Raw genomic sequence first — 20976 nt, 5'->3', positions numbered from 1 at the left:
TTTTGCAGGCTTACTCAGCTGCAGGATCAATCTGTAGCCTAGAGCATAGTTCACTTGTATTAATTCCAACGCCATCATGAATGTGTGGGGGCCATTTCATATACTGTCTACAAGGCATATGTCAACACACAGTTTTGTGGGGCTGCACCTCCACAATGACTACTTTTAAAACTAAACTTTGCATTTATGAGTCTATATCAACCCTACAGCTAAGAATTAAAATAATGCATTAGTTTTACACAGAGGACGTAACTCTAGCCTTGGATATATGCATGCATCTCCCTGTCTAAGCTAATTGGAACCATCCTTGCAGATGAGGGCAGAACTTATTGATTTGCTTAGTTGTAGTTTGTTTGTGTGAAAAATGCATCTTAATGTTTATGTAATTCATTTTTATTCTTGTAGAACTTTTGCAGATAAGGCAAGTAAACTGGAGTCAACAGTTGAAGTGTATCGTAAAAAACTGGAGGACTTGAATGACTTCCGCCGACAGGTGAAGTCTCTGCAAGACACCAACATGATGTATATGCATAATACAGTCAGCCTAGAGGAAGAGCTAAAGAAGGCAAATGCAGCACGTGCTCAGCTGGAAACATACAAAAGGCAGGTAAGGCAACAACTGTACTCCACATCTTAACTATTCTCAGGTGTATTTTTATAAAATATGATTACAGTTGACTGAAAAAAATTGGGCTGTTTGATCTAACAATTATTGAGCTGGTGTCAAGACTGTTTATAAGGAAACTTTCAGCTCTGCAATGTACTCTGTCTCCCCCTTTTCCCTTCCAAACTCTCACCAGCTGGCTTAACTGAGGTCATTTCTTGACCTGCAGTTCACGGCACAGTGTGCAACCTATCGGTTCACTGAGTGAAGTGGTGATCAGGTGTCTTGTTTTGTTTAATGTGTAGCTGACATCCTCTAGGTATGATATACTATCTTACTGATTTTAAAAAATCCTTTTTAAAAATATCTTGTTATCATTTTTGGAAGTGCATAACAATTTGCTTCTAAAAGTTCCAAACTAGTCATCAGAATTCCTATCCCTTTTATTTAAGGGGAAAAAAGCTGCTGGCCAAGATGAACCGGCTGTAGTCCACGAAAGCTTATGCTCTAATAAATTTGTTAGTCTCTAAGGTGCCACAAGTACTCCTGTTCTTCTTTTTGCGGATACAGACTAACACGGCTGTTACTCTGAAACTTGTCATTTGTGTTGGTTGCATTCAGCAAAGAGACACACATTTTTATTTCTGATTAAATTACAACAACCATAGAAACCTACTTTATTAGGCTTCTGAGACTATGTGAATAACGAACTACTTGAACATAATCTCCTTCCTCTTCTTAATCCAGCCCTCTTCTTCCCCACCCATAAGAGTGCCAGAGTTTAAAAAAATTATATCAATAAAATCTTAGAACATACACTAAATATAATGCCTATGTCATTATCATTCAAGGTCCAGGAGCTTCATAACAGACTTTCGGAGGAGTCCAAAAGAGCTGATACTTTAGCATTTGAATTGAAGCGACTTGAAGAAAAGCATGAAGCTTTATTCAAAGAAAAAGAGGTAAGTCTTATGCATGAGTGTTACTCAAACTCACTAGAAAGCCTCTCAGATTTTTTATTTTGTGTGCTGGCCTGGCCAGAATTTTTCACTGTGGTCACCTTGAGAATAATTTCTCAGGTGCTCTTAGGCATCAGTAGTGCTACCATAGGGATGAGACTTAGCACTAGAAATTATATATAGTTGCTTTAATATACTGGTCTTTGTAATTTGGAAATTGATAGGTCAGCATTTCGTATAAACATTATCAAAAGCCTTCAACATTTAACTCATGTCCTGAAAATAGTGTTATAAATGATAGATCTTTCATTCGTAATGGAATGTGCCAACATGAAACAATTTTGTCTTATTTCTACCTTAAATGTGCTTTGACCTTTTCTTAGAGACTTATAGTACAGCGTGATGCTCTGAAAGAAACTAATGAAGAGCTCCGGTGTTCTCAGATGCAACAGGATCGCCTGAATCAAGCAGGTACTTTCTTGATGTTTTTTTAAAATAGATTGGAATGTTATCTGGAAGTGAATTTGTCAATTTGTCATGTCTTTTCAGATGCATCTGCTGTAAAAAGTCATGAGAATCTTGCTGCTGAAATTCTACCAGTGGAATACAGGTAAGGAAAGAGCTCACTTTGAGCAACACCCTTCTCTTTCAAAAGTTCCGTGTCTCAAACAGGTTTTTTTTTTTTTCCCCCAACTAAAAAACTAGCATTTTGATGTTCTTATAGGGAAGGTACTAGTAAAATGATAAGTTTTTCTCCACCAAAAAATTTGAAAACTCAAACTCAGACATTAAATTAAACTTTGCAACACACTGTATAAGGTAGGAAGGTATCCTCATTTTGCAGATGAGGAAACTGAAGCAGAGTGGTTAAGAACTTGCCATGGTTATATGGAAAGTCTGGCAGAACCAAGTTAGGCAATCACATAAACTTGCAAAGTGCAGGTTCAGCCCTAAATAATGTGGTGTTATATGTCTTACTAATACTACAGTAAATGTGTTTTCTTCTCATAGAGGAATTGAAAGAAGACGTTTAGAAGTAGTCTAATAGTATTATAGGCAGGGTGGTAACACCACCTATTATTAAGGTTGCTCAACACTTCCCATTATAAGACCCTGTTTTCAGTTGACCAATCTTTAACCTTTTGAACTGAAATTTTATATGCAGGTGTCTGCCACAGGATTGTGGGGTTTTTTTTAGGGTCAGCAGTTTCCAAGAATGAGGCTGGGGGAAGTACATCACCTTGGAATTCACAGTGAGCCCAAAGGGGGATACTAGGACTGGCTGGGCCAGGAGACTGGGAGTTGGGGCTGGTCTACACTGGGGCAGGGGGGATCGATCCAAGATACACAACTTCAGCTACGCAAATAGCGTAGCTGAAGTCGAAGTATCTTGGATCGAATTACCTGGGGTCCAGACGACGCAGGATCGATGGCCGTGGCTCCCCCGTCGACTGCACTACCACCGCTCGCTCTGGTGGAGTTCCGGAGTCAATGGTGAGCACCTTCGGGGATCGATATATCGCGTCTTAATGAGACGCGATATATCGATCCCGCATAAATCGATTGCTACCCGCCGATATGGCAGGTAGTGAAGACGTACCCTAAGATGAGAAGCCCAGGTGGACACTGGGATGGGGTAATCAAGGAGAATGGGACTGGGACAAAAAGACAAGGGTGGGGAAGAGAAAGGACTGGGACAGTTTAGAGGGGGGTGTAGCAGAAGGGGTCAAGCTTTGGGGAAACTGGCTGAAGTCTGGCCACTAGAGAACACTCCCTTCCAAAGCCTGGAATGGAACTTAGGATTCCTGAGACTTATGCCTTTGCTATCAGCAAATAGCTGAGAAACTCACTGACAGAGTGTCTCATGCCCCTCTAGCCCACATAAGGGATGATTGTTGGCTCAAGTGGAAGAGGTGTTAGTGTTGGATCTAGAGGTTCCAACTTTGCTGATGATCTTTGAAGGTGTTTGTTTCAGGTTGTTTTTGCTAACGCTGTACTATGACACTTGTGTTTATTGAAGAACATTCAGTACAGTGGCATCTTAGTGAACTGGAATGCCACCTCTTCTGCAAAATTACTTTCTTTTTAGTTAGTCAAGAACTATTTATATAAATTCTTCACAGAATGGAGACTTTTTGTTTTTGACCCATAGAGAAATGTTTATTCGACTGCAGCATGAAAACAAGATGCTTCTCTTGCAACAAGAAGGTTCAGAAAATGAACGTATTGTAGAACTCCAGGAACAGCTAGAGCAAAAGCATCGGATGATGAATGAACTGGAAACAGAAAAAAGGTGATTTGTTTTCCTGGTTTTTTTAACCTTCTGTTATAAACCTGAGAGCAGTTTGGAGTAGGCACCAGTCAGACAAAACAGCAGCTAATCGCACTGCAGAGAATAATCTCAGGACTGAAACCTTAGAAGGGAGGCAGTGTGACTTGCCTTGCTGATCCAACACTAGTTGAAGGTAACCACCTGTCCTGCCCTTTGGCTAATGGAAGCATTGATGCATTAATTACAAAGAGGAAGGGGTAAGGAAACTACCAAGAACATAGAAATTGTAAACCTGCAAAAAAGATGTCAGCAGGCCAAATGTGGCTGCTCCATGCTTTGGTATTCTTTGAAGAGGATATTCTTTAGGACTCATCTCTGGGTGATTCTTGATAGTCCTAGAGTGGGTGAAGAAAATCGGTCACTATAGTTTTACATTGCTCAAACTGTAGACCTTTGGGCTGGGAAGCCAGAGTTGTGGTACTGGGTGAATTTCTCCACTGGTTAATGCTGAATGAAGTTTATCTTAAGCTATAACAATTTAGGAGTAGTTTAAGTTGCTAACATTTTTAAGAGTACTGCAGACACTTTTGCTGAAAACCTATGAATATACTTGTGAGATCCACAAATAGGAGACTATATGTAGGCCATTTTAAAATGGTCCAGTTTTATCCCCTCTCTTCTTTCCCTTACGTTTGCAAAGGTTTTTTTTAATGGGATTGAAACTTTGCATTGTCTCAGCCCAAAAGCTAAGGTTTCTTCAAAACAAAATACATCAACTCATACAATCTTGCCCAATAAAGTATCCAAATACTTAATATTTTAGTATAAGATAAATCATCTGCAGCAGGAAGGAAAAAATGCAATCTTCTACCCACCACTTCCAAGAAGGAAGTTTTCCCTGCTCAGTTGGGAGACCAGTGCCATCAACATCTGAAGTCTGTCTTCATTTAAAAAAAATACTAGCCCTTATGTTTTTAAAGATCATCAATCTCATTAGTTTTCATGCTTGTTGTTTAGAACACTGCGGGCACCAATTACTTGGACAAGAAGCATGTCCAATTCACTGCTGCTGCTGCTTTGGGAAGCTCCAAATACAGACCAGCATTGGAGGCAGTAGAGGCTGTGAGGGGCTAGATTAGTAGACACCCTATGTAACAGCCAGAAGGAGATGAGAGAGAGAAAGAGAGTAGTAGTAGAGACGCTCCCCATTGTTAGAAGCCAGGAGGCTTTGTGGTATGGGGCAGAGTGCTCAAGGTAATAGCAAAAGAGCAAGTAACGTCCCTTGTCCTACAGCCAGAAGGGGTTAGGGTGGGGAGGAGGGACTTCAAATTTATCAGACTCCTTTAACCAAAAGCTGATACTGAAGATGAAGCCCTGAAATAGTCTAGGGGCAGCATTTGGGCAGGAATCCCAGCACTTTCTCAGGTACCACAGACACTTCCCTTCTCTCCAGGTAGGCACTGTCCACCACCTATACAGCCCTCCCACCCCCCTCCAAAAAAGTAAGTTTTAGCCCACAGGCTACTAAGTGTCCAGTAAATGTTCCAAGCACCTGCCTGCAGCATCTATGATTAGGTCTGATACACAAACAAAATATATATTGACTTCAGACGCTTCTATTTTGTGTAACCTTACTGAAGAATTATAACCCAGATGTGTAGGGTTATATATATATAGGTAATAATCACTCTACATGTCCTGATTATTAGAAGACGGATGAGTGACTGAGTTCTTTTACCTTCTAACAGGCTAAGCAATGAGCGTATTGGAGAGCTGCAGCAACAGATTGAGGATCTCCAAAAGGCTTTGCAGGAGCAAGGATCCAAGACAGAAGGAGTAAGTGAAAACTAGTGGTTCTCAAACTTCTTGAAGGTGGAGACCTCTGACCAGTTTTCTCAAAATTCTTGTGTGTTAATGTCAGACTTTCTTTAAATGTAATCAGAATGGTGCCCCTTCTCCCTTTCAGTCTTGCTGGTGCTGATAATTATTGTAACAACAAGGCTGTGGCTTGATGGGGTTTTTATTAGCCTAAGAGATAGGATTTATTCTCCCTGCTGAAAATTACTTTGTTCAGGGTTTGGGTCCATCTTCCTTGTAATTTTTTTTTTTTTTTTTTTTTTAAATAGACAAAATAAAATAAAACCCTCAAGCCTGATAAGTCCTCACTTAAACTCACCTGGCAAAGTGTTGCAAATTAACTCTCACAGTGTGCCCACAGGGATAGTAGGTGCACTGCCTGCCATTCTGCTCCTGCCATGATGGATCCTTAGGGGGCTTCCTCTCATAAGAAGGATTGGCCCTGAGGACTCATAGATAAGGCAAGAAAGGACCATTGTGACCATTGTAGTCTGACTTCCTGTTTAACACAGGCCATAGAACTTTGAATGAATTAATTCCTGCTTGAAATAGAGCATGTCTTTTAGAAAAACATACAATCTTGATTTAAAAATTTACAGTGATGGAGAATCCACCATGACTAAGACTACGTTTTAGTCGCAGATATTTTTAGTAAAAGTCATGGACAGGTCACGGGCAGTAAACAAAAATTCCTGGCCCGTGACCTGGGGTCCATGACTTTTACTAAAAATACCTGTGACGTAAACTTGGGCAGGGACCACGGGTACTCTGGGGGCGGGAGTGGTCCAGGGGCACCACAGGTGCTGGGGCAGGTGGCCCGGGGCTGCCTGCCGCTGGTGCTGGAGGATGGAGACCCTTGCTGGTGCTGCGGGGGAGGGATTGGAGGGGCTGAAAGTGGCTCCCTACCCGGCTCAGTGTCCCTGCAGCTTCTAGGCAGTGGAGGAGCACAAGCGCATCGACTGCTGCAGCTCTCATTGGCTGGGAACGGCAGCCAATGGGAGCTGCGGGAGCGGGGCCGGCAGGCAGCGTGCTGCACGGAGCTCCCCCCCCCCCCCCCCCCAGCCCCTCCGCCACTTAGGAGCTGCAGGGCCTTGGCAGTAGGAGCCCCTCACCCCAAGGTAAGAGCCTGCTGCACCCCCTAACCCCCCTGCCTCTAGCCTGAGCCCCCTCCCACACACCCAAACTGCTGCTACTGGCCCAGGGGCTGCCCAAGCTGGAATCCGTGACTTCCGTGACAGACTCACAGCCTTAACCATGACCCTTGGTAACGTGTTCCAATAGTTAATTACCATCACAGTTAAAAATTGTGCCTTATTTCTAGTCTGAGTTGGTCTAGCATCAGCTTCAAGCTGTTGGATCTTGTTATAGCTTTTGTCTGCTGGTCTGAAGAGCTTTTTATTATAAAACTTCTGTTTGCCATGTTGGTATTGGTAGACTGTCTTAACAAAGAGAAGGTTGCGGGAAGACTTAATCACAAAACAGATTGACCTCCTTAGAGTCTTTCACTGTAAGACATGTTTTATAATGTCTTCTGTCTGCCAATCCCCTTCAAAAACGCGTTTTTGTGATATAATTGTAATTATTTAAGATTACAATTTTTTAAACCATTTAATTAAAATTAACAGTTTACATTTAAGTTTTATTTACTTGCATCCTTGCTTTCAGGAGTGGTAAATTCAGGTTAGGATTGATAGGTCGTGAAAATTATGACACAAAGCACAGCAATTGTGGGTGTGTGTGGTTTTTATGTTTTTTATTTTGTGTTTGAGTGACAGGCTTTAATCATTCTAAGGAATTCCCTATAACAGAATAAGCTTAATAGAGTGATTCAGATTCTGAATTTGTACTCACAGAATTGCCTCTGGATTTTTATTCCCTTTGGGATTGGGGAGATTTTCTTCTTGTGGAAGTGGCAAGTAGTTCTTTCCCCAAATCCTACTAGTTGCAGAATCTGGGAAGACCAATACTGCCTATAAATCACCCTGGCAAATTATAAGTTTTTTTTTCTTAAATTAATCACATTAGCCTTGCTATTTTGAAGCTGAAAGTCCTGCCAGTTGAGGCTACAGTTCTTCCTAGTAAACAGTGAAGCCCAAAGTTACTACTAGTGTTTTCATAAACTGAGAGGCACTCAAAATTTAGATGGAAATCCTATGAATTGGCTTCATTTAGACTATTTTTTTGGTAGGGGGAGCAGGTTAGTTTTTTTTTGTTTTTGTTCTAACAGTTTCAGAGTGAATTATTTCAAATGTAGGAAAATATTATTATGTATTTTAAAATAAACCTATTTTAAATTTCTAAATGTTCTAATACTCTAAATTGAGACGTAAAGTTAATGAATGAAAAATATTTGGAGTCTGCTTTTGTAATCATGTCTTCTTTGTTTCCTTCTTTCTGCCTCCTTCTTTGAATTGTCTCAGCCTTTCCACTTCTGCTGCTAAATGGTTCTATAGCAAGAAGTATACTATAAAATCCAGAATGTCAGAGTGATGCAAAGAATATGAATAAAATTATCTAAATGCATAGAGACTATTATACTTCTGAATTGTGCAGTAAAATACACATGGTAAAAGTATCTGAAAAGTGAAACTTTTGAAGAAAACTATTTGTAAAAGTTGGAGCTCCCATTTGTATATGCACCTAGAGTTATATTTTTAATTTTCTGGATTATGTATCTAAATTCATTTTTAATTATCTTACCTTTATAGTCCAGCAAGCTGAAGCAGAAGATAGAAGCACAAATGTAAGTAAAGCTAACTGATATTTATATACAGCCAAAAAAGAAACGGACCTCTAATTTAAGTTTTTGATATAAGCAGTAAATGCATATAAGCACTATTAAAGGTCAGCCTTATTTCCGCAGATGGGAAATTCAGTTAAAACTGCCACTCTGTCCTTCAGTCACCTCATCTGGGCTCCCAGGTGTCACACATGTCGCGTGACAGTCACTCATTTGACAGCTCTGTGACACCTGCCTGTGGCTCAGTCTGAATTTCACACTTCTGGTTGAGCTGCAAAAATTCTGCCTTTTGGTCCCCAGGGACATTCCTGCAATGTTGAGTAGTCAGCCAGGCAGGCATCTTTTCTCTCCTTCCTCTCCTTGCTGGATTTCAGTCAGGAAGGAATTCCCAGGATGGGCAGTGGTTCTCAGCCCCGCAAAGAGAGGCCATAAGGCTCCCTTTAACTTCTTTCTCCCTCCTGTGTTCCTGCAGCCAACTGCACCTAGTTTGCCCCACTTCCTGAAGAGCAGCCCCCTATGACCCAATACCCTGTGAGCCCCCTACTCCTTAGAAACCCCAGCACTCACCTATGCCAGCCAAACCTGCCAGGTTTTGCATAGCTCCATGTCCTACCTCTACCATTGCTTGGGGCAGTGTTTGTTGACCACAAGCTCAAGTTTATGCTTCTATGCAAATTTGCTCACTAAACTTGCAAACAGTATCTGCACAAAACTTGGCAGTTATGCTTCATAGTGAAATGAGCCTTGTTTTTGCCAGCCACTGTTTTGAGATCCCTTGAAAACAGTGTATTGGGCAAACAGGTGAATATATTTATTCTTCTCCTTCAAGTCTTGTCCACATTGATCCCCCACTTTTGCAACATGCATATGTAAGTTTCAACTTTCTGAAAAGCAGCGTCTGGGGCTGGACACATCCTCACTAACAGATCTGAAGGCTTAGTGCTCTATCCCTTTGTTTAAGCTTGCACTGAACTGCCCTGCTCTCCCAGCACCACAGGCTCTTTAACTATTGTGATGGTTGTTCTTTGAGCAATTGTGCATGTATACAGTCCACTGTAGGTCCATTTGTGCCCAATGCATTCGAGTCGGAGACTCTTGCTGGCAGTGTTAGCAGGTAGTGCATGCACCCCTGCTTTCCTTGCACACAGAGCCGAGGGCAAAAGGGGTATGGCCACCACCTCTGCCTCAGTTCCTTCTTACCACTCACAGCAAGAGTTGGAGCTCCCCATTGCTCTTGAGCTTCAGTTTGTTTAACTAACTTTACTGAAAAAAATCTTTGTGTACATAGTTTTTAGAGATTTTTAGCATTGGTTAGTATTAGAGCATACTATTAGTTGTGAGAGTAGTTTAGTAGCTTATTTATTGGTGCAGGGTGTCTTTCATCATGCAGAGATCCCCAGGGTTTAAACAGTGTGTTACTTGCAGGGCCATGATCCCTGTGAATGATAGCCACACAAGTTGCCTAATTTGTTTAGGCCAGGGACATGTTAAGGACAAATGTTCCATTTATACCTCTTTTCCTATGATGACAAAGAAGCAAAGGGACTTCTGCCTTAAGGTACATTTATTTGAAAAGTGTCGACCTTCAGAGCCTGATCCCAGTCCTGAGAAGATGGAGAGTTCTTCAGTGCCTTTCTGGCTGCTTCAGTTCCAAAGCCAAAATCAGGAGAAAAACGATGTTCTTCTCCTGTGGCCTTCTCATAGCCTTCAATACAGTCTTCATTTTCTGAGGCTGTCACAGTCCAGATTGCATTCTTCATCTCAAAAGGGGGACAGATCTGCTAAAAATGCCTCCAGTATGGGAGTCAAGGTCTGGTCATAAACACCAACATTCACCAGTACTGTCTGAGGCAGCACCATCAACTCTGGCTCCAGCAGGGCCATCGAGACTGGTGGCTTCACCTTCTCTGTCAGCGATATCTACAACACTGGCACTGCTGGTTCCAGTGCCACTTGCGTTATCTGAGAAGTACTTATCTCTGATATGTGTACTGTCTATGTCCCTGCAGCAAAAGCCCTCATGTGCATCCCTGTGCTTGACTCTCCTTTTCATCACCATCTGGTACTGATTACAGTAGCTTCAACTACATTGGCATGAACAGCACCATTTTTTTTTTTCACTGTACCATCAACACACTTTTGCCAGCATAGCTGCTAACGCTGGTACATCATTCTGCATTCCATGGCCACCTGCCCTGGCCATACTGACCCCCTTGAACTGCTCCCAGAGCTTCCAGATCACCATTTGCTATGCAGTCTAGGAGCAAGTGACCTTCTCCAGTGCCTTTGTCTATCAGGGAACATCTTTCAGTTCGTCAGCCATATCCAGTTTTGGAACCGGCAGAGGAAGGGAAATCTAAGGGATGAATCGGCACGTCTTTCTTTTCACATTTTTCTTTCCCTGATGAGTCCATAACTCTTGAGTCATCTTCACCACTGTCTGGAGACTTCAAAGTCTTTCAAAACCTCACAAGGTGTGTAGTTGTTAGGAGTACAGTCGAAATTGTGCATGACAATCCGCACAAGTTTTTAGGTATTTTACAAGCTCCAGCCCTGGGAAGGGTTGTCCTTCCCATGAATGAAGCCCTATTAGATCCTGCTGAAACCTTTTGGCAAACCCCAGCTTCTGTTCCACCCACTGCCAAACACATGGGCAGGTGTTGTCATGTTCCCCAGCAGGAATATGATTTTTTTTTTTCCCACCCACCCTGTCCCAGACTCCTTGGTAATCATGGCAGCCTACCCCAAGGACAAAGAATGTAAGCAACTTATATATACCACCACAAACCTTCAAATAATGGTGTCAAATTATTAAGCATCATTGTCCAGATATGTATGTTAATTTGTTAGTATTTGAAAAATCTGCAAATTGCGTGAAGAATACAAGGACCAGTTTCTAGCGGTAGTCTCAGAAGTGCCTATCTCCAAGCGACCATTGATACATCAGACACCACTTTGCACTCGATGGCTGCAGCCAGTTCGATGAGGCAATCTTGGTTACAGGCCATAGAGAGCTGTATAACCAAATGGAAGGTCTTTGATTGTAAGATTCTAAATTGTTTTCTCGAATGACTGATAATGCCATGTATACGTTAGACTCCCAAGCAACTCTCTCTTCTCTGGGAGTTTGTATTCCAGCAACAAAAAGAAAACAGGTCAAACCTCAGACACACTATTGATCTTCATTCTACCAGCTCAGACTTCAGGATGCTTCGAAGATCTAAACCATCTAGATGTTGGACATCAACTTCGTCATCAGCAGGCTGTTCTTATCAGACTTCCGCATTGAAACAGTCATTTTGATATTTTGATCAAGGACAGCACACCAACCACATCTCACCTCCTAGAGCCAGAACCTCTTTTTGGAAAGTGCCTCCCTCTCTCTTTTGCCAGGCATGGCCTGAGATCACATCAGACAAGTGAGAGCTCAGCACTGTGAACGAGGGCTATGTTATCCTTTCTACTGCCCTTCCCTCAACCCATCTTCCCCATCCCTTCTCAGGAACCCATCTCACAAAGCTGTTTTACTTCAGGAAGTATAGTCTCTTTTTGGAATTGGGAGCAATAGAGGGAAATTCCTTATCAACACAAAGGGAAAGGTGTCTGTTCCCATTACATCCTGATTTCCAAAAAGTGAGGTGGTCTAAGGCCCATTTTGGATTTGAGAAAACAAGTTTAATCAAGAAAATCAAATTCAGGAGGGTCAGCCTCACATCTGTTATCCCTTCCCTAGTGATTGGTATGCTGCCCTCGATTTGTAGGATGCTTACTTTCATGTGGCAACACATCTGGACCACAGAGAGTGTCTTCAATTTGTAGTTGGGAACAGGCACTACCAGGACACTACCCCCTTGCCTGCCCTCTGCCCCAAAAGTGTTTACCAAATGGTAGCAGCCCATCTTCATCATTCTGGAGTTCAAATATTTTTCTACCTGGATCATTGGTTAATCCAAGAAACCTCAAAGGAATGTGTCCAGAACAGTATTGTTATAGAATACACCCCTGCACTCACACCCTACACACTTTTATAGTCATCTTTGTACAAGGTGTGCCTTGTAAGATATCATTTGAAAATTCATAATTTGTTGGTCAGTATTGTCCTGATAAAAGGTGTGGCAACATGATTCCCCTCTATGATGTTAAAAATACATGTTCAGATTCATGTAGCACCAAACTGGTCAAACACACTCCTTCGTTCAAGACAGATCTATGTTTGCCTTAATTTGCATCTAAGCAGTAGGCAGAATCATCAAGCTGGAAGGGAAACAAAGGAAGCTCAAATAGGTGAAGAAGAACAGCAGGGATCATCCTTCCACACAGACTTTGCCTCTCAGTTCTCAACTGGATATGTTTTTCAAGAGAGGGACTGGAACTATAAAAAGCAGGGGCAAACACCCCAAGGCACCTGCCCCCCCTCCCACTTTATTCTCAACACTTTAGAAGACAAAAGGAAACAGCCATAGGACTCTGGGGGAGGAGGAGAAACCTTTGCTAGATCATAGCAGAGCTGAAAGTTTGCTCTGTAATCCGCTGGAGCATGTGGTGACACAGTTTGCTTTGCAACTAAGAGATTCTTAAGTAGATATTAGTAAGTGTTTAATCTTCTAAGCTTTTCTGGGTTTTATGCCTCATTACTTATACCCACTTAAAATCTCTGTTTGTAATTAATACACGTGTTTTACGGTTTTATCTATCCAGTGTGTTTAAGTTGAAGTGTCTGAGTAACTACTTAAGGTAATGAAATGACATTATTCCCTTAAAGCAGGCCTGTACAACTCGTAAAGCGGCGAGGGCCATATTACTCCAAAGAAAACAGCTGAGGGCCGAACCCCGCCCCCCCCAGCACCGCCGAATTCTCCCCCACAGGCGCCGCCGAACTCCCCCCCCCCCCCCAGCGCCTCCTAGCCCCCCGAAACATAACCCCTCCCCCCCCCCAAGCGCCGCCCACCATGCGGAAACAAACCCTCCTTCTCCAGCTCCGCCCCGCCGAAACAGCGGTATTGAACCTTGGTAATATGTTATAGCGGGCCCCTAAGGTAGTATAATTAAGGTAAAAGAAAAATGTCTTTATGCTAGAAGTAGAATAAATAAGGTCTTCCCCCCACTTTGTAATCAGTTGCCCTGTTGAATGAATGAGGTGTGAATGAGGAAGGCATGCACCTCCAGACAGCTGCAGCCCTTGGAGAGGGGATGGGAGCCAGACCAGATCAGTAGAACAGGTCAGCCCCCGACTCGTAGCTCGCCGCCTCAGTCCCCCGCTGCACGCTCGCCTCCTCAGCCCCCCACCCGCCCCAGCTTGCCTGCCCCCCCGCTCGCTTTCTCAGCCCCCCCTTCCCGGCTCGCCTACTCACCCCCCGCCACTGCTCGCCTCCTCAGCTCCCCACCCTTCCGGCCAGTGATGAGCTGCCAAAATCTAAAAAAACAGTTCCCTCCTCACCCGACAAGGAGGTCATGGCCTGCCCCCCTCCCCCGCCGGCACTCCTGCCCCATCCAACCCCCCGCATTCCTTGACCCCCATCCATCCCCCCGTTCGCGCCGGAAGTCTGGGAGGGCTGAGAAGCGGTGCGGCGGCTTTGCGCTCAGGCCCAGGGAGATGGAGGTGGAGGTGAGCTGGGGCAGGGGGGCGCGAGGAGGGCGCGCGTTCAGGGGAGGAGGTGGAGACGGAGCAGCGGTGAGCTGGGGCCAGCCACTGGCTCACCTGCCCCCCCACCACTGCCCGCCCGCTCGCTCGCCTCCTCAGCCCCTCTCCCTCACCCTCCGCTGCGGGCCGCACAAAGGATAAGGAATAATGCACTTAATATATTTGTACTGTCGAGGAGAGAGCTGCACGCTAATCTCCAATCTCTCCACCTCATAGCCTGAATGATCTCTGGCTAAGTAATGTTGAAAAAGTCTGTTCTCTGGAGATGCAGGCCATTTTGGTCAGCAACAGAACAGACTCTATTAGAGCCACTATTGCAGTTAAGTGAACCTAGGCCAGATCTCATCAGTTATCACTGTGTCGCACAGAGATAAGACATACCTAGGTTTACCTATTACATCTGAAATCTTCTGGTCTCTCCATCAGTTCAGTGAGAGTCTGTTTAGCAGCTATATCTGCATTACATATGCTGATGGAAGGATGTTCTATCTCTTCACATACTTTGGTAACCAGGCTTTTAAAAGGACTTATTCACGTTTGCCCTCCTATCTGCTCCATACCAGCATGGGACCGGAATTTGATGGTCACACTTTATTGGGTTCCCCCTTTGAACCATTGGCAACAGCTTCTTTACCATTGCTATTAATGAAAACAGCATTTTTGGTAGCAATTATTCCCACAAGGAGGGTATCAGATCTTCAGGAGCTTCTTATGTGATATTCCACAAAGACAAGGTCTCAGGATGCACCCTCATCTTATTCTTAAAGTTGTCTTGGTATTCCACCTCAACCAGATCATATATCTCCTAGTATTATTTCTGAAGCCCCACTTTTACAAGACTGAGGAAAAGCTTCATGTTCTTGACATTTGAAGGGCTGTATCCTTTTATTTGGGTCACACTTTGAGATCATCTCCCAGACTTTTTGTAGCTTATGTTAGAAGGATGAAAGGACAACCTGTTACAGCTGAGCATATATCCCAGTACATTAAGCCTTTTTGAGCAATGTACCATTAGTGAACATTTTGTTAAGCAGAAACAACTTTATATACCTTCTCCAGACACTGTGCAATTACGCAAGCTTCTCAAACGGATGCAAACTTTGAACTGCTTGAAGAAAGACTGCAGCACTGACTTGCTGAAGTCCCACCACATTCAAGCAAACTATAGCTATGTGGAAGGTATATATGTGCACAATCACCAGAAGGAGAAAAAAATGGTTACTTACCTATCTAGTAACTCTTGTTCTTTGACGTGTTATGCACATATACATTCCATGATTCCAGTGCTTTCCCTACTTCCTCTGATGTTCAGTACATGTCACAGGGTTCACACACTGCTTGCAGCGCCTCCTGCTGGCCACCTTGGGAATTAGCTGTGCCAGCTTGCACTGTCCCTCCAGTAGCATCTTCTCCCGTCTTGTCTCACTCTGCTGCCGCACTTATTCCCAGATCTGCAGCCTCCTCTTTGTGGCTTGGCCCTCCAGCCAGACCACTAAGGTCCTCCCCTTCCAGGGAACTCAATCTTTCCAGACCTGCTGTCTGGCTGGCATCTCCAAAGCCCTTGCCACTCCCCAATGGCTGGTAGGGGAACCCAGGCCTGCCCTCTACACTGGGTTCCAGCCCAAGGACCCTATAACAAGCAGCCTTGGTCCCTGTCCCTGGGCTTCTTCCAACATATCTATCTTCCTCCGTCTCTGGGTTTGCTAGTCTCCAACTCCCTCTGTTCAGTGAGCAACTGCAGATTACTTCCCTACTGCCTTTCCCAGCAGCAGCTGCCCCCATCTGCGGGCAGCTACCTGGCTTTATACAGCCTCTTCCCCGTTCTTGCACAGGTGAGCCTGTCCTTAATAACTGCCTCCAGCCTAAAGCTCCCCTGCTTACAGACCAATTACCTATTGGGCCCACCTAGCCTAATTCAGCTCTTGCTGGGCTGGTGTGGGGAGCACACCCCATCACACCATGGCAGTGTGCCCCTTTATATTCTCTGCTTCGGGCATGAGGATGGCAGGGTTGCATGCGCTGCCTGCTGTTACTGCTAGCAAAAAGTCTCTATCTTGAGTGCATTGGGTGCATAAGCGCCTACATTGGAATGTATATGTGCACAATGCATTTCAAAGTACAACAGGTGCTGTACAGGTAAGTAATTTGTCCTTTTTTCTAGGACAGTTTTTCTTTCATAACCATGATTTTTTTTTTTTTTTTTTTTTTTTTTTTTTTTGTCGCTGACACAGCCCCCTCAGCTTCCTGAAAGAACTCCTTTCAACCTCTATAGTCCCTTTCCAGAGTAGGATAGTGTGCTCTTGTTTAAGTTTGGAGTTAAATATGCCTTTTTCCAAGTCTCTCAGCTCAGAGGTGGTGACTTTTTTCACTTTTTTTAATACTTTTTTTTATTTTCAGTTGAGAGAATAGTTTGATATTTCAACAACAACAAACCTTTTACCTGTATTATTTTTCAATATATTTATCATCACACTGAAGAATTTTCATACAAGTTTTCAGTTACTAGAGTGTGAAATGCTAGCATTAACCCAGAGGTGGGCAAACTATGGCCCGTGGGCCACATCTGGCCTGCGGGACCATCCTGCCTGGCCCTTGAGGCTAGCCCCCGGGCCCTCCCCTGCTGTCCTCCCTCCCCCGCAGCCTCAGCTCACCCTGCCACCAGCGCTCTGGGCGGAGGGGCTATGAGCTCCTGCCAGGCAGCGCGGCAGCGTGTCTGGCTCCAGTTGGGCAGCGCGGCTGCTAGTCCTGCTGCTCTGAGCGGCATGGTAAGGGGGTGGGGAGTGGGGGGGTTGGATAAGGGGCAGGGGTTCCCGGGGAGCAGTCGGGAGAGGGAGCAAGGGGTGGTTGGATAGGCATGGGAGTCCCGGGGAGCCTGTCGGGGGTGGGGATGTGGATAGGGGTTGGGGCAGTCAGGGGACAGGGAGCAGGGGGGGTTGGATAGGGAGTGGGGTTCTGGAGTGGGGGGGCTGGATAGGGGCAGGGGGTCCTGGGAGGGTGGCGGTCAGGGGACAAGGAGCGGGGGGTTGGATGGGTCGGGAGTTCTGAGGCGGGTGGGGAGGGGGCAGGGGCCAGGCTGTTTGGGGAGGCACAGCCTTCCCTACCCGGCCCTCCATACAGTTTCGGAACCCCGATGTGGCCCTCAGGCCAAAAAATTTACTCATCTCTGCATTAACCTAACCTGTGGATCAAATCTCTGAATCCATAGGGAAAAACTGAATGAAGTCCATGATGAATTACAGAAAAAAGAGGCACTTTTTGCAGAGCTCCAGCCAGATGAAAATCAGAACTGTAAGTAGCTGCATGAGGTTACATAATATTTGCTCCTGAAAGTACCTCTGTAGTCATAATTGCCTCCATGCACGAGATACCATTTTCATACCAATTTAACTTGGAAAAGTAAGGTAAACTTGAAACAGAAAAAGAAAAAAGAGAGCGAAAGAGGTGTGTGTGTGTGTGTGTGTCCATTACAATGGGACTTCAGTCTTGGGACCTTTAGTGTTAACGAAATATAAATAATTTCCTGGAAATAACTTCTCACCTACTCTATCATTTGTCTCTCTCTAAATTATACTGAAATATTGATATGGCCTAGAACTCTTCAGGAGCCTAACGATTACATCATAAATACAGAGCTCCTGGGGGAATTCTGTGCCAAAAAAATAAAAATTCTGTGCAGACTATTTTAAAATTCTGCAAATTGTATTTGTTAAAATAACACTAAATAATCATGCCAGTTTCAATTATTTTGGTAATTTATTTCAAAGTACCTGTCAGCAAGTATGTCTGTAACAATACAGACACACAACATTTTCCCCAGGAGTGAAGAGTTAAAGAAACCCCTACGACAACACAGTTCCTGCTTCTCTGCCCCCATCTCCCCCAGAGCCCAACTGGGGGGTGGGGGCAGACACTCACACACCCTTTCCCCCCAGAGCCGAGCTGCGACCCCGCCCCCCAGCCAATACACCCGAACCCCCTAACTCCCAGAGCCCAGCCTAAATACCCACACACTCCTCCCCTCTCAGAGCCCAGTTGCGGGCCCTCACCCAGCCCAGATACCTGCACCACCTCCCCCTCAGAGCCCAGCTGTGTGGGGTCCCCCCAGCCCAGACACCCATCCCCCTACCCCTTAGAGCCCCAGGATCCAGAGGGAGAAACAGCCTGATGCTCCATCCGGGGCTTGCACAGAGTTTCCTGCGCGCAGCTCTCTCCTTCCCTCAGGGCTTGCGGCAAACCCTTTAGCTCTCACTCCCCCTCCCTCTGGCAGTGTCTTCAATGTGTGAGCTGGGCTCTGCTGCGTCCAGCAGCTCCTACTGGCAACCAGCAGCACTACAGCCCATTTCTGTGGGAGAAAGAAAATTCTGTGCAAAAAACATTAATTTCCGCAAAATTCTGCATTACACAGTGGTGCAGAATTTCCCCAGGAGTAATAGAAGTAGAATATTGATGAAGCTTTAAAAATACCTAGTCCCTGTCATTTTGGTATTTAAAAACATTTTTTTTTTTTTTTCTAAATAGCTCAAAAGATTGATGAGCTGGAGGCAGCTTTGCGTAAAAAAGACGAAGACATGAAAGCAATGGAAGAAAGATATAAAATGTACCTGGAGAAAGCAAGAAATGTGAGTGGTACATTTCAATATAAATAAAGTCTCTCTTCTCTCCCCTCCCCATCACCCCACCTCTGTGAATCAGTGATGCTGACAGGCTTCTCAAATATCCTGTATTAAAAGTGGTTTTATCTTACATTTTTAGGCCAAATTCCTTGGTTATTGTAACTTGCATGCAGCATAGTGTAGAATGTAATCCCAAATATGAAAAGCTTATTAAAAACTTCCTTCTTAATTGGCATTTTCTGTCATACTTGTGTCCTTCATTTGGATTTCACTGTTGCATGTTTTATTTCCAGCTGAGATGTGAGGTTGTTGAAAATGAAACATCAAGTATAATATATTCATTTTCTTTATACAGGTGATAAAAACCTTAGACCCCAAACTAAATCCAGCATCAGCAGAAATTATGTTGCTGAGAAAGCAGCTAATAGAGAGAGACAAAAAAATTGAAGCACTGGAGGTAAAACTTATATCTCTTCTTGTTTTTCTTTTTAAAATCCTATTATATGTCCTAAGTGGAAATCTCACTTGTGTGTGAGACACTGCAAAGTTTCCTTGATTCAATTGCCTTTCTATTACTCGAATTGCTCAACCTATCAAGCACAGAGATTTGACCTTGATTTGCTGACATTCTGTCCTGAGGTGAATCTGTCAAGACTGTTCGTGTGTGTGTGTGTGTGTGTGTGTGTGTATATATATATATATATGTGTGTGTATATGTGTGTGCGTGTATATATATATATACATATTATAAAAAAGGTGTTTATTTTTAAGGTTAAGTGTTTTATTCCTTATGAAAAGTAATGTGTATGAATTTAAAACATCTCAGAGGTTAAAGTAAACTGTAGTTTAACTATAGTGCTACCAGTGCACTGTGGTAATTAAAAATCTGTATAATACCACGCATTGTTGAATGGAAAGTGTGACTTTTTCAGTATAATTTAGTCTGTTGCATGTAATGAGTTATGTATTTTGATATAGAGTTATTAAAATGATATTAGAGACACTAAAATATTATACAGGTTATACTAAAAATGCTGTTCCTAGTGACAGCTACTTGGGTAAATATAAAATTTCTAAACACAGTTTTTAAATCTTTAAGGGCCTGATCCTGCATTTATTATGCACTCAAAATTCCCATTGACTTTTCTGTGTACTGACAGTAGACTAGGACCCTAGATTGTTAAATCAGTGGGGATAATTGCACATTTATGGCTGCTAATGCAATGGAATTATGACTTTTTCTGAAATATTTGCACTGAACGTACTCTGGATTATATATCCACAAAAAAGTTTCCTTTTTACAGTGATGTAGTATTTAAAATTTTTATCCCTCTGTCTTGGTAGGGGGTGATTCCTTTTCTTGCAATAGTCTATTATAATAATAAACAATTTCATCACTTTGATAGCCACTTTTGAAAATCCACCTAATTGTTTACGCTGTTTTAGTTGCAGTATTTGTCTATCACACTACTGTATGTAAAAAGAAGAACAGGAGTACTTGTGGCACCTTAGAGACTAACAAATTTATTAGAGCATAAGCTTTCGTGGACTACAGCCCAGTATGTGTTTTATCTCAGTCAAGTCCTCTAAGGAGAGTGGACTCTGATAAAGTTTATATAATTATCTACACTTTTCAGAACTTTTGTGTAGTTAAGGTTCTCTTGTCTATTTTTAAATCTGTTTATCTTTCTCTCTAGAGTGAATGTAAGATTGCCAAGTTACGTGATTATGAAGAAAAGCTAATTGTATCTGCGTGGTATAACAAGGTGGGTCGAAACAATCCACTCGTCTGTCAGTATGGTAACTTACAAGTCAGAAGTACTCAGGATGAGCTTATAAACAATTTGAAACTATAATTTTCTTGCCATCTTGGTCTGTTCCATACTTAAAGCCTGTTTCATTGAATACTACTGAGGTGATTTTGAGACCTGGATTACTGTTTTTAGATGTGTTACAAATTTGGTTACCTATGGGAGGAAAAACCCATTTCTCTACAGTTATCTTTGCACAGACATCAAGGATGAAGGCTAAAATAGCCTCTTTCTAAAACAATAACGTATATGATAGGTGAGGCTATTAGCACCGCCTAGTATTAAGGTTGCCTGACGCTTCCCATTAGAAACTTGTATTTTCAGTTGCTTAACAAGTTTTTTTTGTTATCTGCCAAACTTTAACTCAAATTCTGCATACTGGGTGTCTGCATCAGGCTGAATTGGTTTTGGAAAGTTTTTTTCAGCCAAAACAGTTCAGCCATTTGTAAGAAAAAAGTTATGGAAAAATATTTTGCTTC

The 20976-nt window shown here is 43.3% G+C and overlaps 1 protein-coding gene across 2 annotated transcripts in view; it reads left to right on the top strand.

Annotated features, from left to right (window-relative positions):
• The window catches only part of HOOK1 (hook microtubule tethering protein 1), a 59373-nt gene that overhangs the window by 31975 nt on the left and 6422 nt on the right, over positions 1-20976 (top strand). For both annotated transcript variants that reach the window (XM_054037962.1, XM_054037961.1), the window contains 11 exons: positions 406-607; positions 1456-1566; positions 1947-2034; positions 2113-2173; positions 3716-3856; positions 5584-5671; positions 8401-8435; positions 17279-17361; positions 18592-18692; positions 19042-19143; positions 20384-20452. In XM_054037962.1, the coding sequence (XP_053893937.1) occupies positions 406-607; positions 1456-1566; positions 1947-2034; positions 2113-2173; positions 3716-3856; positions 5584-5671; positions 8401-8435; positions 17279-17361; positions 18592-18692; positions 19042-19143; positions 20384-20452 (1081 nt within the window). The remainder of the gene's footprint in view (positions 1-405; positions 608-1455; positions 1567-1946; positions 2035-2112; positions 2174-3715; positions 3857-5583; positions 5672-8400; positions 8436-17278; positions 17362-18591; positions 18693-19041; positions 19144-20383; positions 20453-20976) is intronic.

This window comes from Malaclemys terrapin, chromosome 8 (assembly GCF_027887155.1).
Source record: "Malaclemys terrapin pileata isolate rMalTer1 chromosome 8, rMalTer1.hap1, whole genome shotgun sequence".
NCBI classification, from domain to species: Eukaryota; Metazoa; Chordata; order Testudines; family Emydidae; genus Malaclemys; species Malaclemys terrapin.
Note: the sequence above shows the minus strand (reverse complement) of the source record. Positions and strands in the feature narration are given on the sequence as shown.